Below are 27,282 nucleotides of genomic sequence, written 5' to 3'. Positions count from 1 at the left end.
TATCATCGGTTGATTCACAAGATATTTTAAGTTTGTAAGTGAAAATTCTTGATGTAAGTTTATTATAGAAAAAAAGACGAGTGATACTTTAATTTACAAATTTACAATATCCAGTAACCGGTTTCATCGCTTTCGCGACATCTTCGAGACTGGTATCTTTATTAAGAAATTCAATGTATTTATACAAAACAGAGGCAAGGATAGAGAATTCAAAATTGTATGAGAGTAAATTAAATTAAATGATTTTTGTCTTAAGGATCATTAACAAAGTGTTTCAGGTTAACTAATGAGTTGATATATTGATATTTCTAATGAGTTTGTTATGAGAATTTGCGGATTAAAGTATCGCTCGTCTTTTATTTCCATAATAATAGAATTTGAATGACGTCACAAGAACTCGTGACGTCATTCAAAGCAGTTCCAATTAGTACCAAGGAACAGGATGATCTGACAGCCTATCAGGCGATTGACGTCCGCTATGTTGCCTAGAACCGAGTCCAGGAAACCGATCGTTGGCGAATTTTATTTCCTTCCCGGATCGAAGACATCGTAGATCATTTTCACGGTACCAATGAAATTTATAATATAACCTCAAGTCTTTTGACTGCAACAACACGGGTTTTACAATAGGCCATTTAGTTAAGTTTTTCCTTTTTACAGAATGACGAAAAACCTGCTTATTTTGTTGAAAGCTCATCAATGCGTATGCCTTTAAATGTATTAAAATGAAATATTCATCCATGAGCTGTTGCCGGTTAAAATCATAATAATGCCATGCAAAAGTGGGAATGGGCAGCGTCGTACCCGGGCGTGGCAGCGGGCCCCTTCCTCTTGGCCGCTATGGCGCGCAGGGCTGCGGCCTTGCTCTCGGGGGCCCCGTCGGGGGGCGCAGGCCCGCCGGTGAAGTCGCACGAGTACAGCTGCCCGTTCACCAGACTGCCGTGCTCCGAGTAGTTGATCAGCTCGAAGTGGTGCGTCACCTGGAACAGACACACAGTAGAGTAGTGTGTTACTCGAGTTATCTCAGTGGCGTGCGGAGTTTCGAATCAGAGTCTACTACATATCGTGGGGTTATTACTACAACTGGTAACATCAAATCAGCTTTTTTAAGCTACCCACTAAAAACTAATATTTGTATCTTCCTTCATGAATGCTACAAATAGGCAAATCATGATTCATTCAGTTCAACATCAATTTTTAAGAAAGAAAGGCTGGAGGTTGTTATGTTTATATTTCACACTTCAGATTTCATAAGAATTATTATTCAAATCTTCCCGCAAATGACCAACAGCGCCACTTACGACAATTTTTATAACTAAAAATCCAGTCATACCAAAAAAAAAACTTAATTTCCAGAACAGTAAACTTAACAAATACCTCTTCAAGGACATTTCATCCTCGAGCCATTTTGAGGCGGTTCCGGGACAGCCCTGATAGGAGAAAGACGTTCTTTCCTACTGCCCGTGAGCTCCGCGGACCCCGGAACGCCATGCTTCCGGAACCGCGTTAAACAATAAAATCGCGTCATCTCTATTTTTCGACGTGCGTTATAAAGTAATGAAGTTTGATATATACCGCGTCGTGGATCACGAGTTGAGCATAGCCTTTTAACTAGAGCGTCGGCCGGAAGATGTAGCCGTATTCCGCGCCCACTTGATCGCGCGACGAAGTAAGGGCCGCGCTGGTCTGCATCTTTCGTAATCCGCCCTATCCGTGTCCCCAAGGGCTCCTCGGCAAACTCTGTCTTCATCACGGGATTTCTAGCACCTTATGGACTGTTTCCCTTTGTCCGCGCGATGCGAGGCCGTCATACCCATCCATCGCACGTTGTCGGACCCAGCCCGAAGGGCGTATCGGCAACCCCAATCTCAACGAGCTCCAGGAAGAGATATTTTCCGAACCAGCCACTTCCCACATGTTGCAGTCTTGACAACATCTCTTTCAACCCACGTGCTTCACACGAGGCCGTTTACCGGCTTCCCTACAACCAGGCAAGGTCGCCTTGGTCATCAGGATTCCTCGGGCATCATATCACGGTGAGATCGTTCCATAATTCCGAGCTAGCTAACCCTTTTAGATCCGAGATACGCGTGTATGTGGTACCTTCTTCATTTCCTTCCCCCCGTCACATGATCAGAGAGAATTGTAGAACCATATTTATGTTATATTATAATATTAAATTGGCTCACGAGCCTTGAACATCAAAGCTATTTTACTCATTTGTGGTTCCTAGTGGCTTTGTGAGTTGATGAAAGAAGATTTAGAGTCATCAAACCCTTACGTTGTATCCCGAGACGGAATCTCATGTTCTTTACTGACTGGCCGGGCAAAAAGGTAATTACTGAATCTCCGTCTTAGGGTAGAAAGAATTATCTCATATAACCTAGGACTCTCTTCGAAACGTAACAAGGTTGGGCTTATCTAGAGACCAATATACGTATAATGAGTTTGAAACTAGCTTAAATACATCTTCTCTTCAAGACCGTCGAAATAAATCCGACCTAGTCCTATTTAAAATTCTCAACTCGCTCTTTTTTTACATTACATTACATTTTTTTTTTTTGCACCACAACAGGCCAGGAGGCCTAATTACAGTGGTGAATTACATCACAGAGCACCCAGGCTTGAGAAAAATCACATTTTATTTTTGAGTTCTCACCGGGAATCGAACCCGGAACCTTCCGTGCGTGAGTCAAGCGTCTTGACCACTACACCACGGAGGCCGCCAATGATGCGCCTGAACTACTGAGCTCAATAAAATTAAATATCCCAACTAGAAACCTCAGACAAAACTTACTCTTTCATACCGATAACTATAGAACTAACTATGGTTTTCATTCCCTTATGCCCAGAATTCTTAGGTCTGCCAACAAACATACCAGTCTTGATTTCTTTGACAACAAGTTGTCTTCTTTCAAACGATCACTGAATCAAATTCAATTATAAACACCTCTCTCCCGCTTCCACCCCCACCGAGTCTACTATATACCATTGTGTATTTATATTTTTGTGTTTTAAAGTGACTTTCAACATATTTAAATAAGTTTCAGTTTCGGTCGAAGCTAGAACAGAGTGCGGCCTCCGTGGTGTAGTAAAGAAGGTTCCGGGTTCGATTCCCGGTGAGAACACAAAAATTAAAATGTGATTTTTCTCAAGCCTGGGTGCTCTGTGATGTAATTCACCACTGTAATTAGGCCTCCTGGCCTGTTGTGTGGCAAAAAAAAAAACTAAGACCTTCGTGGGGAGTGGAATCTGGTATTAACAATGATAACAGTATGCGAGAGTCGGCGGCCTACCTCGTCATAGAATATGAGGGCGTGGCGTTCCGACACAAAGTCGCAAGTGCCGTAGCGGTGAAGCTGCAGATCACACGCCCCGCCCAGCCCCACGGACAGCCGGGACAGTCGCATGGGGACAGGGCGCCCCAGCCCGTCGCCCAAACCATTTCTGCAAACAGACGAACATCATAAGGTAACATGCTAGGAACAATGAGCTGACACAAATAGATAAAAAAATATTACCACCTTAAGAAATTTTCTACGTAGAGTATACGTATCATCACTATTCCCGTTTTGGCACCTGATGGTGCATAGGCCACTGGATCGGTAAACCAAACGCGGCGTATTTTGATCATCCGTCACATGAAGGTGAGGCGCCAGTCCAGGAACAATAAAATATTACAGTTTTAACTACTACTGTCAATTACCTGGCGGGCCTCTGCACGGGGCACAAGGTGGCGCGCACCGGCACGGCGGACAGGGAGGGCATGGGGGGGGCGGCGGGCGGCGCGGCGGGCGGCGCGGGCGGGGCGCTGCGCAGGCGAGCCACCTCTTCGCGCGGAGCCACAGCGCCCATGACCTCGCGGGCGATACGCTCCATCTGAGCAAAACAAATCGGAATTCAAATTAATTTTTATTGGACCAATAACATTTCAAATAAAACAAAATATTTAAGGCCATTGGGACAACATATCAGGCCAGGAACCCTTGAGAAATGGCTCGATATTATGAAGGCCAATGCTCTCCGATAGCAAGAGTATTTGCCTCTTAAACATACTTTCATAGATGTGAAAGGTGTTGATCTCTAAAGTGATAATGTTCAGCTGCCTGACTGCTCTTCGGATCGGAGTTCTGTAAGCCAGGACGTAAAACAGTCTGTGCTGACGCTGTCGGAGATATCCATCAGGAACATAAACATTTGTACTCTTCAAATTGTCAGAGTTTTTCGATATTTTTTATTTTTTTTGTAAAAGAAATATTTGCTTATGATTTGCCCAAATATTTTAATTTTGAGGGCCATTTGCAGCGAGTAATTAACTCACTATTAGAAAATGGTAACCAGGTTGTTGAAAAATACAAGAACACTAGCCACACCACAGGACCACAACCCAGTTCAGGATATAACCTCTTATCAGCCTGAAAAAACCTATTCCTCCTAAGTTGTTAACTGTTAGACCCCAGAGCATGCTCATGAGGAATACTGTGAAATAGAGCCTAAAACGGATCATCAAAGAGTGGTCGTCTGATACTTAATATCAGGGATGTTGCAGACGTCCGCATTCAATGAATTATCATGAATTATATTGTTCAATTTCTATTTAATTACCTTTTATAATTAATGTCAAAAGCTTAAGTTGATTTTTTTTCCCCAGTTTCATTGTTAAGGATATGATACCATGATTTTTTTAAAATTAAGTCGACAGTTAATTTACCTCGTGTGGGCTAAGAAGTTCACTCGGAAGCGCTACGTGCTTGAACCCATACCGCCTCAGGCTATTCTTGTCGATGCTCCTTGTGATGATCTCCGCAATGCTGTCGTCCAGGTCCGCGTTGGCGGCGTCCATCAGCTGCTGCAGGCGCTGGAAGGCCAGCAGTTTGACCAGCCTGCCGTCCAATTTCTTCAACTGCTCCTCGACGGAGAACAGAATCTCTTTAATCTCTTTGTCGTTGTCGCTAACAACGCCAAAAATAATGTCACTTTTGTTGTCTTCTGAGTTTGGTGCTTTGTTGGCTTCTAAATTGGGAGTTTCTTCGAATTTTCTTCTTTTGGGGCTTATAACGAGGGATTTAATGACTTCTGGATATTGGAGTTTGTCTCCCTGGCTTTTGCGCTTAGCGGCGGTGTGGTCCTCACTCTTGTCGGAGATCTCCTGGAGGTCATTCTTAGCGCACTCCTCCTGCTCGTCAGAACTGGAACTCTCGTCAGAGTCGTGTTCGCAGATGGAGTTTTTGCTAAGGTACCTCGGGCAGTGGAGATTCATGCAGATTATTTTCGTCTTCGAAGAGTCCTTCTCGTCATCTGATGGATTGTAGTTTCTGTAGGTGTTGAGCACTGAAAAAAAGAAAAAAAAGAATTAAATATTCGGATTAAATCAGAAAAAAAACAATCCAACATACAATCATTGACTTTTAAATAATGTTCATAAACACATGTCACCATTAACTTTTCAATCATATCTTAAACACATGTCAGTATCAACATTTTAATCATATTCTTGAGCATAAACACATGTCACCATTAACTTTTCAATCACATAAACACATGTCAGTATCAACATTTTAATCATATTCTTGAGCATAAACACATGTCACCATTAACTTTTCAATCACATAAACACATGTCAGTATCAACATTTTAATCATATTCTTAAGCATAAACACATGTCACCATTAACTTTTCAATCATATCTTAAACACATGTCAGTATCAACATTTAAATCATATTCTTGAGCATAAACACATGTCACCATTAGCTTTTCAATCATATCTTAAACACATGTCAGTATCAACATTTTAATCATATCATATATGTCATGGCAGCGAGGGCGGGTGTCGGACGGTGTTGGTGCGGATTATAGACTTTACTGTATTACCAAACGTTTGTCCTTCCCACTGTGTGTTACCTCTGGTGCAGCGGCGGTGGTCGCGGCGCGTGGGCAGCAGCGAGGGCGGGCGCCGGTAGTGGTGGCGCACCATGGGCGGCACGCGCACCCTGCCGCGCGCGGGCGGCGCGCGCAGGCGCACGCGGAAGGGCGGGTGCGCCGTGCGCGCGCGCCGCAGGAAGGCCACGCGCACCGCGTGCGCGTCCACCGGCCCCGCCACGCGCCGCCACAGCGCCACGCGCTCGCTCGCCGAGATGGAGTTCACCAGCTGCCAGTCCTGACAAAAGCGTAATAAAGAAGATGAGCATTAATTTGAAGGCACAGCGGGTGACATAATTTAGTTGGGTTCGAACCGACTCTTAATTCAAATCTATATCTAGCTACCCGTCCTTCCAATTTCCTAGCGCACTCTACGCAACAATTATACGTATAATCACACGTGTGAGTGCCGTCAACAAAATTAAAATTTCACGGCTGAAGAGCTTTTTTCTTTCATCAAGCAAGCTGTGCCAGCACGTGTGTACATTTAATAAAACAATTTTCAACAAAAGACATCAGAATTTTTATTCGATTCTGTTCAATCTCCCACTTCTGTCCTGGTTTGAAACTCCACGATTATGGTAAGCCTGCCTACATAGCAATCCACTAAATGTTATTTTATCATCCCGAGTGGATTTTTGCCATGGTGTGAAATAAGCCGATCAAGTGGGATCACCCGGTGGGCTCGTGAGTGCAGTCTCCGTGAATGCAATTTTTATTTATTTATTTATTTATTTAAAGAAAACAACAGCCATTACAACAAAAAATACAGTATATACAAATAAACCAAAATTTTAGGCCAATTATAGTTTTCTATATAAAAACTAAATAGAATGTAAAAGAATTAAAAAAAGCGTACCTGTATTAAGCCACTCCGTATCATATCACTTGCAAAAATAAAAAAATTAATAATAACTAAAAGTACAAAATTTAATTTATTATTATAATTTTTAAATAATTTTTAAAAAAAATCATTTTACGGATCCCCACGGAGTAGCTTCAGATCAGCTTTTCCTCTTAGACATAAATACAAATGTACAAGTATATAACAAATTACAAATGTTAAATAGATAGTACTGATTAAGTCAAATGATTATTATCTGCAATTATAGCCTTGGCATTTTTCTTATAGTTAATTAAAGTTAGAAAATATATATCAATTTCAAAAAAATGTTTGTTATAACTATTTAAGATTCTGGGAAAAGGTGCATTCTTGTTGTTATTTGTGCTTGATCTTCCAACATGAAACAATTGCTGCAGCCGAGTTGTGCGCTGAGGGATACGAATTTTAATTTTCTCAAGAAGTTGGGGACAATCTAATTTGTTATTTACTATTTTGTAAAGGAAGACGGTATCAGATATAGTTCTTCTGGATTGTAAGGTTTCAATATTGTGATATAGTACAGCTTCTTCATAGTTATTAAAATGTTCATTTTGTCGATAGTTTAGATGCTTCATAAAAATTTTTTGAATCCTTTCAATTCTTAAAATGTATTTGGAGTATTGAGGAGACCAGACTGTAGAGCAATATTCAAGAATACTGCTAATTTTAGTGTTATGTTCCGAGTTGTTCACACTTGTTAATGTTATGATTTTGTCATTGCAGTGTTTGTCATCAGCCCGGGTGTGAGACGATGATTTCTCACAAAGACGTAGCTTTATAAATTAGAGGCACTCACAATATACTGTTCGACGTGGTTGGGGCACATCCAACGCCCTGACGGCAGAGCGGTGAGCGGAGGATCTAGGCAGTCCTGCAAGAGAAACAATTATATAATTTTACCATAAAAAAATAAAACACATACAGTATAACCTAGTTTTACATTCCTCGATTTTGATGTTCTCTCGCTTTTTACATCTAAATATTTAAGTCACATTTTTTTACATATATTCTCATTCAAATATTCCCTTAACCCCAAAAGACAACAAACCACACGACGCTGCGTAAATGGAGAATAAAATCGAGGTAAATAAAAAAATTGTGTAAATTCAATTCAATCCATTTATTTATTTATTTAAATATAACATATACATTACAAACATACATTTAATACGTACATATTATAAAAAAGAAAAAAATACATGAAAGAGATTCATGTCAAAGTAAAAGGAGAATCCTGCTCCGGAAAACCCCTTCGGATACATGGAACAGATCAATATCCAGAGCGATGTCGTTCAGCATAGCGGTAGCTCTTCCAACAGGCATAACCATCGGCAGGTTGGTCCTGTATATCGGAATATGAAACAATATATGCTGATGCTGTCTTAGGTAATTATCAGGAACATACAAACCAATGCTCATCATAATCTTAGGATTATCGAAAATACCGCGCAACAATCGATAAAAATGTGTAGTCAAATACACATTCCTTCTAGTCTCTAAACTGTTGTAGCCGAGCATACCCTGGAGAAACTCAGTCGGGTAGAGCCGAGGATAATACCCGCACTCTCTCATGTAGAGATATCTCAGAAACTTCTTTTGGATTTTCTCTATCATAAGAGAGTACTTCAGTTCATGTGGCCCCCAAATCATCGAGCTACTCTCGAGTCTACTTCGCACCAAGGAGTTGTAAAGAGTTCTCAGTACGCGGGTATTTTCAAAAACCCTGGCAGTACGCAGAACGAATCCCAACATCTTCAATGCATTACCACTGATTGTCTCTATGTGTTCATGAAATGTCAGAGTACTCACAAATCTAACGCCCAGATCCTTAACATTTGATGTTCGTATCAGATTCTGGTCATCTGGACCGAACACTTGGAAACATTAAACATAAGTTTGTTACGCCTTCCCCATTCACATATATTAGATATATCCGCTTGGAGAAGACGAAAATCATCCAAAGTTGTCACCTTTAAGAATAGTTTTAAGTCATCCGCAAATAACAGAAAACGCGAGTTCAAAATTACATTTTTAATATTATTAATGAAAATAGAGAACAACAATGGACCCAGGTTAGAGCCTTGCGGGACGCCCGAGAAAGTATAGAAACTCTCTGACGCAAAAAGACCATACGAGACGTACTGGTTTATTATTGTCTCAAACCAAATTCAAAGTAGGTACAGTGTAATTTAGCATTTTATTTGTCTTATTTTGACAAAAATGTCAAAATAACTCAATTGTGACATGCGGTTGACGCATGCATAGGAAAAATAAAGTCTTTACTTCAATAAATTACGGCGCAGAAAGTTAAAAAATTTGGCAATAGAAATATTATTTGAAGTTAAAAACATAATTTGGAAAGAAGATTGTTTAAACAGTTATAATTAAGTGTGAAATATTCTTTTCCGTGATCCAAATGACAGTTGAAATTCTGCGGAGCCATGCTAAAAAAAGTAATACCATATAAACAAAACTTAAAATCATTTTATGCCAATAAAAAAAAAAAAATTTCATGTTTTTAAGGTTAAGTACTTAGATAAAATTATTTAAACATGTTTTTCTTTAGTCCAATTTAAAAAAAAACACATTGTGGTATTGACTGAAAAAAATACATAATATTTTTAATGAAATCCCAGGTAAATATAAATAATCCCCAATGATGACCGTTTCTACAATTTTTCTGCAGTTTTTCATTTCATCACTTTAGCGTTTTCCTCAGTTTAACACTTTTTTTGCGGCTCCCTTGAAAACATATTTTGAACAATAACATATTTTGTCGGCCCATCCGAGCTCGACGTAGTTACCTGGTGGTAGAGCAGCGGACAGTAGTCGCACTGCAGGAGCGGGGCGGCGCGGCAGCTCTGGTTGCAGTGGAAGCAGAGGCGCGCGGGCAGAGGGACGCACCCCCACGAGTCCTTCACGTGCGGCAGCTGCTGCTTCCCGTTGCGCTCCTCTGCGCACAATATCCTTATTATTATATATATCATTTTGCGTTCTTATCATTTACCCAAATATTTCATTTTTGAGGGCCATTTTCAACGAGTTGTAAATAACTCGCTATTAGAAAATGGGAACCAAGTTGGGGTAGAGTGGGATTCAAACACTAGTCCGAGACACTAGCCACGGGACCACAAATCGACATGGACAAATTTAAACCAGCCAAGGACAGGTCATAAGCCCTGTAGATGCCTAGACATCTATATTACCTTCTCTAAAATGGTCTTCATCTCTGTTGTAATATGTTAATGTTAACAGCTCCCCGGGGAGTTGAATCCAGTCATTGTCTACAGAAGTCTGGACAAACTCAAAATATTGTTAATTAATTTACAGATGCGGTTTATTTCTCGTAGTGACTAGCTAGGAATTTCCCGTGTTAGTCAATACTACATAGTTACATTTGAAACTAAGCATTAAGAGGAAAAGTGTGTCCCTATTCATCAAACGGCTCTTGACCGCGTGTCCTCTTATGGCTAGAATAAAAACAAGCCGGTCGGTCGGTTCTCTCACCCTTGTCGGTGCCCGGGAAGGGGCAGTGCACGCGCATCTCGCGCGGCAGCTGGAACTGCGTGGGGTTCATGACGCGCGCGGCCCGCACCAGCGCGTCCATGGGGGACAGCTCCTCCGCCTCCTCCCGGCTGCCCTCGCCGCTGCCCGAGCGCCGCGCCACGCCGCAGCTGCTGCCCGACGAGTTGGAGCGCACGCCGCGCACGCGCACCCTGCCGCGCAGACGACAAATTGTTTTACAATATTACTGTTGACCACGGCGAGATACGTTTGCAAGCGCGAAATAAACGGTATTTAAATTTTAGGGATGAAATGTGACGCTATGCTGAAATATTTCATTGTGTGTCTATCACTTGGCTTTTCTCAGGAGAGAACACTTTCCATTCCTCGACATACATCATTCTCCAGTAATGGGCAATTATCATGGATTTTTTATTAGCTTATAAATTAATCTAAAAAATCCCAAGCCAATCGGTACTATTCTTAATAAAATCCGTTAAGAAATAAGGGAGATAAAACAATTCGTGATATCATCAAGTATGACGCCTTCGGATGTTTTGTGACGTCATCGGATTTTTTTCATCAATGTCTATGGATTTTATAGAGTATTGTAGATAGCTTCCTTTTTCTATGTGTCACTTGTTTACATTTACGGCGTCCTGTCACTTACCAAACGCCACGAGTTGTGATTTATAATTTTCATGATAAATTGAACTAATTTAGAAGAGGTTGAAAACCATAAAATATTTGAGATGTAATGATTCATAATTCGAGATGTAATCCATTTTCACTTTCATCTGTCAGTGCCTGGAACTGGAATGTTGAGTGGGTAAAGGGGGGGGGGGGGGGCTTAAGATAATATGCATAGACAACTCTCCTTATATTTCTATCTGTGGCCTGTGGCATTACCAACATTAAAATGAATGCATCACTCGTGAACTTCTGTGACAAAATTTATTACCAACTTACGAAACGATCGTTTTTAAAAGAACATATTTTATTAACTAAAATAATTAATGAAAATATTCATTATAAGGGCTTATATAAACACTAGGAAAATCTTTGATTTGTAGAGTAGGTTAAATCCGATATTCCTCCTGAGTGATAATACCCTATTATTTTTCTGTTCAAGGTGCCAGACTTTGCAATGAGCTATCTCTTCACATAAAAGATGCGCCTTCTCTGGCCACATTTAAGAAACCCAGGAAACATTATTATGTACCCTTAGGGCCCAGTGGCGAGCCGTGATTAATTTTATAGGTAATCATTCATCAATCGATCAATTCATTAATTTGTACCTCAAAAAAGTACATCATCATCATTCCCTTTCTGCACCTAATGGTGCATAGGGCACTGCATTAGTACACCAATTGCAGCGTAATTTGATAAAAAAAAATTGTTACATGAAGGTAAGATGATCAGTCTTGCTCTCCAGGTACCAGTCCAGGGACTATGAAATATTCTTTTACTTTTTATCGATTCAGTATTTGGCAATCCAAATGATCGGACTGGAGTTTGGATAAACAGAATTCTACTGCATACAATATATATTTTTTTTTTTAACTAAAAAAAATCCTTTGGTTTTCCCTAACATTTCAATTCTAGGGGCCATTTTCAATAAACAATATTTCAAAAGATCGCTATTAGAAAATGGGCATTGGGTGGGGGTAGTGGGGTTCGAAACTCAGACCTCTGATCCGCGAGTTCTCTACACTAGCCACAGGACCACAATTCGATTTCTCGATATTTAATACATATTTTTTTAGTACAAATTTTGACTCACTTTTCACCAGATTGGCTGAAAGATATTGCTTTTGGCAATAAACAATAAGTCCGCCAGTAGATCAATCACAAATAACTATCGACAGGCTTAAAAATATGCTAGGCATTTGAGCAATCACAATATACATTAATGAACATGCTTAAATTATCGCATTCAATGCGTGTGTAATCTCTAAGTCAACGCTCGTGTCGGTTTGTTTTTTGTTTTCCTCGTAAATAAATACAGTTCACTGGCAAAAAACTGGCATTTACAATATATTGCATTTGCAAAATAGTAAGGAGTATTCAATACAAAAAAGTGAAAATTTAATTACAATTACTATGGTGACAGCTTATCTTGACATTTGGCTAGCCTACCGCCGGCTAAATGCAATAAATAGCATGATAAATATTAAATAAAAATAGCAGTTTTGTAATAATTTTCATATTTACACCGGTGAAATTCAAATATGTGATTGCGCAGCAGGATTATACGTCGCGAAACGTAAATATTTTGACATTTAATATTAGGTGTTCACGGATGTTCCATTGTGATCGCGAATACGATAAACAACCATGGTGAGAAATTATTATCTAGTTGCTTATTAGCACGTCGATACTTATTTGTGATTGAGCTACAGTTTGCATATATTTTTTGTACTTAGGCTTATTTTACTTTAGAAGAAGGAGATATATGAGAAAATTCCAGACTAGCAATTTTTTTATATTTACTGATTGATAATGGCTGGCACAGCGCGGGTTTAAACTGTGCAACTCGGTTATAAGCTTAGACTATACCCTGTCTGCGTAATCTATAAGTGTGAAAGCACTACAATTAATTATATGTACATTACACATCTATCATAGTGAGAATCGTAAAGATTTTCCTTACTTGGGCTTCTTGTCTCCCTCGAAGCTGCGGTGGCTGGTGGTCGGGGAGCCGGGGCGCTTGTCGGCAGAGCTGCGGCACTCCAGGCACAGCCACTGGCCCAGGGGGATGTCCGCCTCCTCCAGGGGCGGGTCGCTGGGGGCAGAGGCACTCTATACTAGTGACGGGCAACCTATGACGCACGTGCCGGAGGCGACACGCGTCGTTTCGCACAAAATGAAATGGAGCCCGCGAATAAAAAGTACAGTTACATTGTGGATTCGTTACACGACTTAGACAAAGATTCAATCTTTTTAGATGCCTAAATAATTAAATATCAAATGGATTTGCATCCATTGTGATGATTTGCAGTTGTAACTTGCAGAATTTCAATACAGCATATAGATTCAAGTATTCGAGACTTGTGATGTCACATAATCATCACTCTCCCTTTCCGCACCTAATGGTGCATAGGGCACTGCATTGATACACCAATCGCAGCGTATCTTGAACATTTTTTTTGTTACATGAAGGTAAGATGACCAGTCTTATGCTTCAGGTACCAATCCGGGGACTTTGAAATATTCTAGTGTAAAAAAAACTTTTACATAAATATTTCATATCAACCATGTCAGGAATCGAACCCGAGACCTCTTGCATGGTAGGCAAACGCACTGACCACTACGTCGCCACGAGGCAGACAAAATGTGACGTCACAAGCCGAGTAATTTAAAAATTACAAAACTTTGAAAAATCATAGCTCTGATAATTTATTTATTAACGGACATTGTCCATGTATACAATTTATAGGGTTTAAATATTACAAAAAAAGAATAGTTAAAAACATTTATAAAAAAAAAAAGAAAAGAAGCATTGACAAACATAAGGGACATCGAGACAAGATCTGGACTATTTATTTAGTGCTCGTTTAAATCCTTGTAAACTTAAACCAAAAAAGTTGAGGTGATTTTCACAAAAATGGCGCTATATAAATTATCCAAACATATACAGGTTGTTTATTAAACCCTGTCACATCCAAAACCACGACGATCAGTATGAGCAAGAAGACATATTGGCACATTAAAATAATTTTTTAGAACAAATAAAATTTAAAAAAATAAAATATCAAAAAAAGCAAATGGTTGCTTACTTCTGGGGGAGTTTGATACTGTGCCGCGCTCCCCTCACTTCGCCTCTGCAGAAGTAAGCAGCCATTTGTTTTTTTAATATTTTATTTTTTTAAATTTTCTTTGTTCTAAATATATTTTTAAATATGCTAATACAGTCGAACTCGGTTATGATGATTACGGAAATAGCGAGATCTCGGATGTAACGAGGAATTGATTGATTGATTGATTTGGTGTTTATTTTGTAGAACTCCATATTTAAACTTATAATTAGAAATCAAACACTGATTTGAGTCTACTGAACACTTTATTTTATTTTTACAAATATAAACATATAAAAATAAAAACTTCGTGATAATTGTTTCGCCTTATTAGGGCATTTTCAAACGAATGTGAAGATTATTTGGATTGAATGTCCTTATATAGTTATATAATTCAAGGTGTGAGATAATTAATGAAACTTTATAGTTTTGTAAATTTAGATAATTGTTGTCGAAAAAATATCAATAATATTATAATAGGTTGCTGTTCATTTTAATTTTAAAACGTGATTGAAATATTATGAGGAAATTTATATAAACATAAATGTATTATTATACAATATTTCTATTTTTAAGAATTTCTTATCAAAATATATATATACAACAATTATCTAAATTTACAAACCTATAAAGTTTCATTGATTATCTCACAATACATATTGTATGTCAATAAATACTTACTTTGTTATATTTTCCCCGAAATTCAAATATAAATACCTAAATTCCCCATTACCTATTAAACACTTAGCCTCGCCCTTAACCATTGGTTTTTTCCTCAATTATGATTAATGTACATGCTATAGTTCATAAGATTATTTTTATTTTCTACTTAAGTACCTTGAAATATATAACTATATAAGGACATTCAATCCAAATAATCTTCACATTCGTTTGAAAATGCCCTAATAAGGCGAAACAATTGTCACGAAGTTTTTATTTTTATATGTTTATATTTGTAAAAATAAAATAAAGTGTTCAGTAGACTCAAATCAGTGTTTGATTTCTAATTATAAGAGCAGGCATTAGTTGACATTTTAGTTCATGGTTTTGTCCATACAATTATTCACTGTTATAACGAGCTACTCTTCGGACATACCGAACGAAAATATTGTCAAAAATTATACAAAAAATCTTTAATTGTTAAAAACATAATTCTGGAAATAAGAATCTAAGTAATAAAATCTAAACGGTCGGCTTACATAAAAGATAAATACCGCCGGGCGTTGGGATCGGATTATGCTTATGATAGCCATGTAAGTGTCTGAGTACCAAATTGGTTTTTTCGCCGACAATATTGAAAAATGAACACACGTGGTTTGTAAAAAATCCAAGCATTGTGAACTTAGTAAGTGCCGGTTCGGCACATTGTTACAATTTACAGCTGCTTTTGTAGTTTATGAATGACACGCTTGTTTCGGAAGTTTTTATGGTTTTTTTTTAGATTTTTTAATGTTCTAGGCTTATTTCAATGCACAATAAACATTACAAGTGGGTGATATCAAATGAGTTCTAGACCAGATCAGTTAAAACCTAACCCCTGTAAAAAAAAATCTGTATGAATTATATGTACACATATGTATTTACTTGTTTACTAAGTGACAATGTGCAATAGCGATTCTATAAAAAAAACCTTTCTCTGGTATAACGAGTAACGCTCATAATGAGCAAATTCAAATCTTCCTCGTAATAACCAAATTCGACTGTATGTCTTCTTGCCCATACTGATCATCGTGGTTTCGGATGTGACAGGGTTTAAAGAACACCTGTATATATATATTTGGATTATAAATATATGCTTCTAGAAATAATTCCCAAGAAAAATTTTACGAGATTCAAGGGTGTTTTATTGAATCCAGCGTCCCCGCTAGAAATAATGATGGATACAAGATGGATGACTATTTTCTTTATCCTAATCTAAGCTCTCCCGTTCTACGGCACTCACTGGCAGCCGAGGTGGAAGCTCGCCGGGCAGCGGTCGCAGCAGATGAGGTCCCCCCCCTCCTGGCACGCCCCGCAACAGTCCCGGTTGTGGCCCTTCCCGGGCCGGCGGTAGTACGGGTGCTGGGTGCGCTTCTGCTTGGGAGGGTTCAGCTCTTCGTCCGGTGGTTTGATCAGCGCGCGGATCAGCTGCGAGGAAACAGAATTCGCATCAACTGTTAAACTCAATGCATCCATGATTATGAGATTTACCTTTTTACTATAATGGACATAGGCTATTTTTTTTTATTTTAAAATAAAATGGCTTTGCAAAATAAATTGTATGCTTTTGCCAATGTCATGTTGAATTATTTTATAAACAAACTGGCTCGCAGTATGCAACTAGGCCTAATCGTCATAGGCTATTGTGATACAAGTAAATACAGTTTTCAACAATGTTTTAAGTACGTCCAAATGCTTGCAGACTGGCTGGATTTTCTCCCTAGGGAGTTGTTCATATTTAAATTTGTTGCAACTGAGAGGGAAAACATTTCGAGAAGGGAATATGGGAGTCTAGGCATTTACAGGGCTTATGACCTGTCATTGGCTGGTTTAAGTGGCCACTTTACACACTGTGTAACATTCACCATTCTGCCTATGTTTGAACATTCACATTTTTTCTCGGCTCTTCCATAAATCTGTTGACTTTTGTGAAGTAAAAGAGCTGAAACCTTTAAAAAGTGTGCGAGACAATTATATATTAGGATTACTCTTTTACTACGAACGCAACATGCGACATATTGGTAAACATTCTATTGCATCGGTGATATCTCCGATTTTTGACAAAACGCCTTTTATGTTTCCAAAAAGCATCAATTATTTGATAAAAAAACGTTTTTCCAATAGGTAAATGTATAATGAAGGAATACGGAAAATCTCAACCCATAATTTCTTATATTTATGGAGATATTAAAGTTATTAGATGCAATGTGTACTGGCTGCACATCACTCGGAAGGGAGAGTTAAAAGAGACTGTTGTGTATTTGCAAAAATCAACATGTTTTATTTCATAATCATGATTCCCTTTCCGCACCGAATGGTGCATAGGGCACTGCATTGGTAAACCAATTGCAGCGTATCATGATCATTTTTTGTTACATGAAGGTAAGATGATCAGTCTTACGCTTCGGGTACCAGTCCAGGGACTATGAAATATTCCAGAGTAAAAACATTTTAAGCCGGGTCGTGGTCCCATGGTAGTGTTGTGGACTCACGGACCGAAGGCCCCAGGTTCAAATCCCACTCTACCACTACTCGATTTCCATTTTTCCAGCACAAGTTATTTAAGACTTTTAGGAAATGGTTTGAAAATTCAAATATTTGAGTAAAAAAAAAAAAAACTTATTTTAACCTTTTCCTTACTGTCCTAAAAACACCCTCGAGTTACGGTGCTGTGTAGTCACTACACATTAATAAAATACGAGATTTGAAAAGGGAAAAATAAATATTCATAGGGAATGGCTTTAATTAGCCATAATTTAATTCAAAGATGATAATATTTCAAATCTAACTGCTGAAGACATGAAAAAACCATTGGGTATCGCTAACGACTCGGGCGAAACGTGCACCCGCGCCAACTTCCTGAGAGCTACTAAGTAGCTATATACTGGACCCCGTGACTGACTGAGGGTATACTTTTGATGATATGTGTAATTTATCTCGGATTTCCGATAAAATGCTTTTTTGTGCCTAATAAGTACTTATTATTAAATTTAAAAAAAATTCAGTCAATACGTAAATGTGTAATGGAGGAATACTGAAAATCTAAACCCAATATTTATTATATTTATAAAGATATTATAGCTATTAGACGCAATGTGTACTAGCTACACATCACCGAGGAGGGAGGGTTAAATAAATATTTCATATCAACCATGTCGGGAATCGAACCCGAGACGTCTTACATGGTAAGCAAACATACTGACCATTACACCACGGGGCCGACTGTTTTGTTTAGCAAAAACAGAGGTTATACTGTTCTCCAGATTCAATATTACGTTCATAATTAAATTCAATTAATTGTAATTGATTGCAATTTCTCTCGGTTGCTGCTGGTTGCACGGCTGCCATATGTCCGCCTATATTTTGTAGGCGTGAAAAAGCATGACATAACACAGAAACCGCACAAATTTTCGGTAACCAATATATTTAAATATATTGACGTGACAACATCAGTTAAAATGATGTTAAATATTCATTAAAAAATACCGCCAATCAAATTGGAATAACTGAAATAAATCTTGAGATCGGGGAAGAAAGTAGAAGTTTATATTGCGTCAATTAGCCATCGGTACTTTAATAGCCATTTAGACGATCAAAAATTCAATAAAATAATCAAAACTATTATTATACTTGTAAATGACTTTTTTTAATGTGTAAAATACAACGAGCCAATAAACACCTAGATTTTATTAATAAAACGAATGTTTTAATCAGGTATAGATTGCATTAATTGACACAGGACAAATGTCATTAGTGAAGAAATTGCAACTGCCAAAGCGTATATATCCCTTGTATGTGAATCTCGAGCGTTTTTAATGTCAAATATGTATATACTCACGGGCATAAGACCCCCCGAGGTGTCCAAATCATAAGAAACGCCGGACATTGTGAATTTATTCAATCTCCGAATTCACAAATCCAGGTTCATAATTTCGTAAAGTGGGTAAATGGTCCTTTGATTTTTGGCGTCGCGCTTGGAATGAGATTTAAAATGTCATGGCACGACAAAAGTTTGAAATGTTTTCTTGGTCTTGGTTGAAATTAAAATATTATTAATTTAGACAATTCAAAGCAACAATAATAATAGAATATGTATTCGCGCCGAATAAATATTAACATGGCCGCTAAGCGTGGGGTTGTGTCAGTTTTTTAGATTATCTATGGACGTCTATGGTTAAGTAGTGACGTTCGTCGTGTTCATAAGTAACTACGTTGAACATATTGCTAAGTAGGTACCTATTGCAAAGGAAATGAATTTTTCTCAAAAACTGGTTTATTTTTTTTACAAAATTTTGCAAAGACCATAATTTTTAATTCAATTTAAAGATTTTTCAATCTGATGTTATTACTTCATCATAAGTGATCTCAGCATATTACGGATCCGGGTGGATGAAGAATAAAATTTTGTTACAATTTTACAATTTTTTCACAAATCAGAACCATAACCGTGGACAGGGGCCATAGCTTGAGGTAATGAAATAAAAGACTGAACACCGTGCCTTTTATGTAACAAAAATGATCCAGACATTTTTTGTATCAAAGACTACACAAATATAGGGTCAACAAATAGATTTCAAATATTGTTGATAAACTATAAGTTTTTTAATGTTGCCCAAAGTTTTTTTTTTATGAAGCAGTTTTAACAGATGCCGTTTTGCGATCCAAAACTTTTTCTAAAAAAGTAAATTATAGCGTACAAAAAATTTAACAATGTATAATCAGTGAAACCACCCCTTTTTATTTATTTTTCGCCATCTCCTTTGTCTCTGCAAACACTGAAACAGTACCTACTTAATTATTTGGTTCAGTTCGTTCGTCTTTTATTATTTTTCTTTTTTCTATACTAAGTTTAAAAATAATTAAAATGAAAGTAGATTACTATTAAAAACATTTTATTTAGCATAAAAAAGTATAATATTATATAATACACTGTATTTAACCTAACATCTAATTCTTTATTTAGCCAAATGGTCAGAACCAATTATGTTTTTATGGAACATAAAATTAAACAATTGTATAATTATAATGTAGGTATAATACAAACCAATAGATAATTTATTTAGAATATAGGTAAATAAAACATAACAGAACATAAATATTTATATTAGATAGGTTTATTGTGGGTGACATGTTTTATAGAACCTACCTACGTAATATATGACATTTTGTACATTAAAAAACGTAATAAAATGCCACATTTCTGGCATATGTTTTTACAAAGATGACAAAGAATTCAAATAATGTATTAATTATTTAGCTTTTAGAACCCTAACATTAATAAAAATCCGCGTGTACCAGGAATACCCCAGCTAAAATGCTATAAATATGACTTTGAAAAATGCTATAATGATTGTCATGGTAGTGTTTATAAAATTATTTCATAATATTTCAAGTTTTCAGCGAAATTCATAAATTTTATCATAAAATACTGTTGTGAGAGGATGCTATATTATACGGCATTACGCTGCTCGTATTGTGACATGTTAGAACAGCACTGATCTAAATTATCGCTACACGTTAGCGAAGCGGTATCGCGGGGAGCTGTGAGGGGGAATGCATGTAAAATGTAAAGCATTAAATCCGTTTTATTATGGTTATGGCTGGAAAAAAGCCACTAAATAGCAAAAAGCGCAAGTGCAAACTGACCAATGTATAAAAAAAATTGAACTATAGAGCGATGAATTGTAATGTTCTCTGTTTGCAGGGAGGGAAAGCAAAAACAAATATGAATTATTATTAAAAATAATGGAGTAGGATTATGCAAAAAATTTGATGATTAACAAAAATATATTTTTTGACAGACAATAGGGTATTTTCACGAATCGGGAATAACTTTGAAAATATATTAAATATTTAGAGCGGATTTTTACTCTGATGAAGTTCATCCCTAAGGGAAATTGGATATGTAAAATGTTTTCTTACGCACGGTAAAAATTAGACCATTAAATTGTTTGACAAAGTTTCTTGAAAATGCATGAAAAAAAAATATTTTGATAAAAACGACAGCTGTGGCAGATGCGGGTGACAAACCAGTGGAAACATTACACTGGTAAATGCCTAGATTTCTCCACATTCCCCAATTATTTCTTTCATCTCAGTTGGGATATTAGTATCAAAGATGAAATACTCAAGAGGATTGAAATTCCAGTATTATAGATTTTAACATACTCAAAACATCGTGTCAATTTTCTTTTTTACATTTTATTCTTAAATTAAATATTACAATCGGCTGGTCATATCACAGTTACTGCGCCATATAATTTAATATCACAAGTTGTGCACGTCCGACTGGCTGCTCGTTCTCATCCCGTCCCCGAAGTGGAAATGCTGAAGATCTTCATTCGGGGAGTCCAGGGTCGGGTCGACCTTGTCCAGCAGGTTCACGGCGACAGCGGAAAACTCCTCCCAGGCAGAGTGCGCAGACAGGAGCTCATCTTCCACCGACGCGAGGGAAGAGGGAAACTCTTCGAGTGTCAGGTTAGAGACGCCCATGTGTCCAAATATCTGCTGCTCGTCTAAAGACATAAAAAAATAGTCTTAAATATTTTATTTTCTTTTTTCAAGGAATAATCCGCTTAGCCTCAATTCTATGTATCGTCAGCAGGTAGGAAAGAAAAGATATGGAAGGAAGTTATAAATAATATGCCACAACACCCGAACGAATTGAGAAAAAATCTTTATTATTGTCATTATTAATTTTATTTTAAAAGCGAGCAGTTTAAAGCTGATATGCTTAAATCTATTTAAACAAAAGCTAGTTGTTGGCGCACTTGAACTTTTCCTTAACAAATCTAGTCTATTTTTGAACCCATGGAGACTACACATTGAGATCAGCTCTTGCGGCAGCTTATTCCAACCATCAACAACCCTATTGCTCAGGAAATGCTTCCGTGGATTTAGATTAAATCTCGTTTTCTTCAGCCTGAGACTGTGGCCTCGAAGACGAGCATCTTGTTTAAGATCGAACATGGGATCCAAATTTGGACAGCTATAGTGACTGTTGAGTATCTTATATGTCTTTATCAGGTCAACCCTTTCTCACCGTTCCTGCAGCGTTGTGAGACCGAGAGATTCCAGTTTCTCCACATATGGAAGCCGTTTTACGGTATTTTTATGTTTATCTTTGTTGGATCTTTTCTTGCAACTGGCAGGAATCAAACCTACAACACCAGTTTCACAATTAGCTGTTTAACCAATTGCGTCTCAGAGTAGAACGCCACCTTACTCTGTTTTTGCATACACTACATTCAGAATTGAGGCGTTTTAAAACAAAGACGGCAATCTTCACCATTGATCTGAAATGAATTAGACATGGCGATGGATAGAGGAATAAAAATACTAATGACAACTGCAAAGTTTTCCGAGTATAAACGGCAGGGCGGTATGTCATACATAGGAGACATAGGCGCGCTAGCAACAGCTACCTGCCTACAACAAAAGTGTGCATATATGAGAGTCCAACCCAGCATGTTGAGCAGCAGGGGCGCGAGCAGCGCCACGTCGGGCGGCGCGAGCGGTGCGGCGTTCCACAGCGCCTGGCAGAGCAGGCGCGCCAGCGGCCACGCCGCGCGCGCCGCTGCGCCCTGCAGCGCGCGCACGGCCGCCCGCGCGCCGCCCTCGCGCAGCCACGCCGCGCGTGCGTCCGCGTCGGCCGCCGCGTTCACCAGCACGCCCGCCGCGCCCAGGGACGCCTCCTCGTCCTCTGCGGAAGAGACATAGACGTGAAACATTAACATTAAAAGCCCAAACTTTTCGGTCTAATGTCGCCTACTAAATTAAGCAGACAAAAATAGACATATGTAGGAATACCTGCGATTAAAAATAATCTATTCACTTTTTAATATCGGTTAATGTTTCACCAGAATAAATTGAATGGTTGAATCAACAATGTATTTCTCCTTCTAAATGGCCTTAAAAGCATAAATATCAATTTCAACTATAATATTTCATTTAGATTCTAGAAACAATTGTGACACAATGATCAATATACCATTGTTATTTCTGAAAACATTTAGTCGTGCCTTTGTTTTTGCAAATAAATGTTTGTTTAGGTACTAATAGCGCGGGTGTGCGTGTGTAATTGCACTCCTCTGTAAATAAAGTTTTTTTTGAGTTGTGCCACTGTTATTCCCGAGGTGCGATAAATTAGGTGTTAACTTAAGTTGTGTCTGTTTATTCCAAATTTAAAAATGAGCACCAAAAGTGAAACAAAACGGTCATTCAAAAGAAAATTTTCTGCTCAATGTAATATCAACTAGATGATAGTAATCATTTTCAACTCCTTCTGTTCACCTTCAATCGAGGGAATAAAGCTGCTGAAGATGCTGGCGATATTGGCGCAGTGTACGCGCGGTGAAGATGCTATGAATTACTGCCTTATTTGTTGTAAATTTTTTTTGTTGCATTCTCTTGTTAACTTCATTTGGAAAAAAACAGACACATCTTGAGATAATACCAAATACAATAAATATTTTATTTTAGAAGTGTACTGTTGATGATGAATATTAGAAGAATGTACATTACTATTGTTACAAATCTCAAACTAGTTAGTTAAATTTGAATGAACATCCATTTTGAAAGCGTTAAGAACTCACCCAACTTCTATGACAAACCCTATTATTTTATTAAATCTGAGTACAATAATATTTCTGTTTAAATGAATGTCCTTAATAACCTTGATCGAGTAGTCTGGTGAGATCCGAGAGGGCTCCAGTGTCCACGAGGTATTCCCTGGTGACCTGTGTACGAGACATGTTACCCAGAACTCGGACGGCCTCCGTGACGCACGGACTAACGTCCAGCTTCAGCAGCCGGCACAGAACTAAAATACAATGTTAAATAACAACACATATTACATTGGACTGTCCTTTAAAAAATATGATCAATATTCGCACACCAAATAGCAGAACTATAGTCAGCAAAAGTGACAACATAACTTTGTAGTACCGTCTAAGGAATGATTTATATTAGAACACAAAAAATCATTCTTATCTGGCACGTTAATTTATTTTTTCGAACATAATGCTTGTCATATGACATTTATATAAATCAACATAATTATATAAAATCAGAAATGTTTTGAGAATGTCCAAATTCTTGCAGACAGGCTGGATTTCTTCCTAGGGAGTTGTTCATATTTAAATTTGTTGCAACAGAGAGGGAAAACATTTTTGAGAAGGGAATATGGGAGTCTATGCATTTACATGGGTTATGACCTATCATTGGCTGGTTCAAGTGGCCACTTGACACACACTGTGTAACATTCACCATTCTGCCTATGTTTGAACATTCACATTTCCTCAGCTCTTCCATCAATCTGTTGACTTTTGTGAAGTAAAAGAGCTGAAACCTTTAAAAAGTGTGCGAGACAATTATATATTCGGCAAACTAACAAAAATGAATAAAATACACGAATGAGTCAAATATGTGTACGCGAAAACATTAATAAATCATTGCACAATCATAAACACTTCCAACATTTTATTCTCCTGATGCCATATACAAGTAGGCGCTGGGGTCGTTTTGTCCCCCCGTTCGGATCATGTGTAATTTTTGAATGCTTAGTAAGGGAAATGTCAATAACTCCATAGTTGTTGAAAAACACTCTTGTCTACAAACAAATTTAATTGTTCAAAACCAAATAATCAACTTCGTTTGCTGTGAGTTAAATTATAAATAAAAAGCGTGACTTATAGTCCTTAATATATAGCTTGATTAAAATGACAGCTGTCAAACTAATGTCAATAGTGATGGGAAATTATTGATCATTCATCATGTACCGATCAAACGATTTTATCAGTTTTTTCATGCAAACATGAGACTCTGTTTCCGAAAAATTATATAAAAACGCAAAAACAAGCCTATTATAGTGTGTTTAAGACAAGTATAATGACAATGACATGTCAATGACAATGACATGTCAATGACAATGACATGTCAATGACAATGACATGTCGATGACAATGACATGTCAATGACAATGACAACAAAAATAAGATATTAAATACTTTTTTTCATAAACAACAACAAATAAACTATTTTTTATTCGATCGATTGACATTGATCAATTTGTCTCATGTCTAACATTTTTTGCAAAATGACGTAACCTTGCAAGAATGTCGTTAATAATTCGATTTGTTTTAATTTTTTTCAGTTTTAAAGCTGATTTTATCTTCTCGCTACTTGGATTATTGAGGATATTGCAAATGGTGGCATTAAATGCATGGAGAAGCATCATATTGTAATAATAGATTGAATTGTTTTAATTTCAACATACGAGGCTAAAAGTACGACCGAAATTAGAAAGGTTCTGTTTCTATTTTCCAGGCAATTAATTATCAGATACTTGTTGTCAATGTGGATTTGATTTGGATGGATTTGGTGGATTTGGTGATCAAGATTGTCAACGCAATAGGGTATTATCATTAGGAAGGAATATCGGATTTAACCTACTCTACAAATAAAAGATTTTTTAAAGATTCTCCAAGTGTTTATATAAAACCTTATAATGAATATTTCCATTCATTATTTTCGTTTGGAAAATAAGGTCTTTTGAAAACGATCGTTTCGTAAGTTGGTAATAAATTTTGTCGCCGAAGTTCACGAGTGATGCATTCATTTTAATGTTGGTAATGCCACAGACCACCGATACAAATATAAGGAGAAATGTCCATGCATATTATCTTAAGCCCTCCCCCTTACCCACTCCACACTCCAGTTCCAGGCACTGACAGATGAAAGTGAAAACTGATTACATCTTACATCTTACATCTCGACTTTCTTTTATTATTTTATGGTTTTCAACCTTTTCTAAATATTAATTTATTATGATAATGATAAATTGAATTATCAATTTATCATGAAAATTATAAATCACAACTCGTAGCGTTTGATAAGTGACAGGACGTCGTAAATGTTAACAAACGACACAGAAAAAGGCAGCTATCTACAATTTATTCCAAAATCTACATTGATGAAAAAAATCCGATGACGTCACAAAACATCCGAAGACGTCATACTTGATGACGTCACGAACTGTTTGTTTTTGGCACCATTCAAATTACTAGAATTTAATACTTTATATCTCCCTTATTTCTTAACAGATTTTATTAAGAATAGTACCGATCGGCTTGTAATTTTTTAGATTAATTTATTAGCTTATAAAAAAAATCCACAATAATTGCCCGTTGTCTCTAAAGCACTTTATTGCTAATTTTATGATTTTTCACTTGCTTTTCACTTTCACTTTCAAATGCGGAGATCTTTCAAAAGGAAACAGTTTTTTAAAAAAAAAATTTTTGGCCCTCAGACATTTATCTAATTGTTGTACTGCTGATCTTTGGCTCTTTTGACTTATCAGTTTGCCGACCACTGGGTTATAGTTAAAAAAGTGTAAGTTAGGTTATCATTAAAATACTATGAGTTAGGTTATAATTTGAAAAGTGTGAGTTTTATTATTATTTTAAAAGTGTAAGTTAGGTTGCTACCTTCGCATATGTCGAGCTCCGCCTCGCCCCCCTGGTGGTAGAAGGTCAGGTTGTTGAGGGCGGCGAGCGCGCTGACAACGAGGCGGGGGCTGGACGCGGGCGAATGTGCGCGCAGGCAGCGCAGCAGCGCGAGCGCAGGCGACGGGGGCCCGCCCGCCAGCCGTGCCCCCACTTCGGGGTTCATGCACATGTTGGCCAACACGCGCACCGTCTGGAAGTTTAACACGTTTGTATGATTAGTTTACGAGGAAACGTGAGCTCGCACTGCTAAGAAAGGCGATAGAAAAAAATACGCTGAATGAAGAAGTTCATTGCTACTGGAAATCGAATTTAAAAAAAGGTTTTCCTGCATGCGGTAAAAATTAGAGCATTTAATTGTACGGCAAAGTGTCTCAAAAATTTATGTCAAGTTTTTAATTTTTTTATTAAAATTATTATTATTATAATAATTATTATTTTTGTTGTTTTTTTTTACAGTAAATATAAGAGGTAAAACAGAGTATTCAAAATATAAAGGATAATTCCATAGTAATGAAATACATATTAATAGTAAAAATAGTAAACGAAAATCTCCCACAAAGGCATGGCCTGTTCGTGGGTATACAAGAAAATATTAATGAATTTTTGCTCCTATAATAAATAGACAGTTATAATATTTATAAGTTCATCTGAATAATCCAATGATAGAGTTTGATGTTGAATTTCCAGTTTCGGTGTAAAGTGGCCACTTAAACCGGCCAACGACAGGTCATAAGTCCGGTAAATGCCTAGATTCCCATATTCCCCTCTCAAAAATGTTTTCCCTCTGATGTTTAGATCTAAATAACTCCGTAGGGATAAATCCAGCCTTTCTACAAACATTTAGCCGTACACAAAGCATTGTTGATTAAAGTTATTGTAAATGCCTTTTGGGCGTTAATGAACAAAATAAATAAATAAAAATAAATAAATAAGAAGTATAAAAATTAAAATTGTTTTTACGCGTTGCCCAGT

At 37.4% G+C, this 27,282-nt stretch overlaps 2 protein-coding genes across 2 annotated transcripts in view; both read right to left on the bottom strand.

Moving 5' to 3' along the window:
• Positions 1-804: 804 nt before the first annotated feature.
• LOC148274400 (uncharacterized) lies at positions 805-18,986 on the bottom strand (the record flags this gene model as incomplete). The annotated part of the gene is made up of 11 exons (XM_088237205.1): positions 18,642-18,986; positions 16,047-16,231; positions 12,961-13,092; positions 10,311-10,519; positions 9,608-9,756; positions 7,600-7,674; positions 5,903-6,158; positions 4,712-5,331; positions 3,707-3,879; positions 3,297-3,447; positions 805-980 (listed from the first exon to the last, which is right to left on the bottom strand). Coding segments are annotated over exons 1-11 (2,174 nt in total), but the record flags the coding sequence as incomplete, so codon positions are not given.
• An 800-nt stretch (positions 18,987-19,786) lies between these two features.
• LOC148274399 (armadillo repeat-containing protein 2) overlaps positions 19,787-27,282 on the bottom strand; it is a 28,929-nt gene continuing 21,433 nt past the window's right edge. Inside the window, exons 12-15 of the mRNA XM_088237203.1 lie at positions 26,290-26,500; positions 23,478-23,624; positions 22,266-22,505; positions 19,787-21,318 (exon numbers count right to left, since the gene is read on the bottom strand). Coding sequence (XP_088093329.1) covers positions 21,071-21,318; positions 22,266-22,505; positions 23,478-23,624; positions 26,290-26,500 — 846 coding nt within the window. The 3' untranslated portion in view covers positions 19,787-21,070. The remainder of the gene's footprint in view (positions 21,319-22,265; positions 22,506-23,477; positions 23,625-26,289; positions 26,501-27,282) is intronic.

This window comes from Micrasema longulum, unplaced genomic scaffold (assembly GCF_059751315.1).
Source record: "Micrasema longulum isolate JH-2025_06_02 unplaced genomic scaffold, ASM5975131v1 h1tg001665l, whole genome shotgun sequence".
Lineage (NCBI taxonomy): Eukaryota > Metazoa > Arthropoda > Insecta > Trichoptera > Brachycentridae > Micrasema > Micrasema longulum.
The sequence above is the reverse complement of the archived record's forward strand: the minus strand, read 5'-3'. Positions and strand labels throughout refer to the sequence as shown.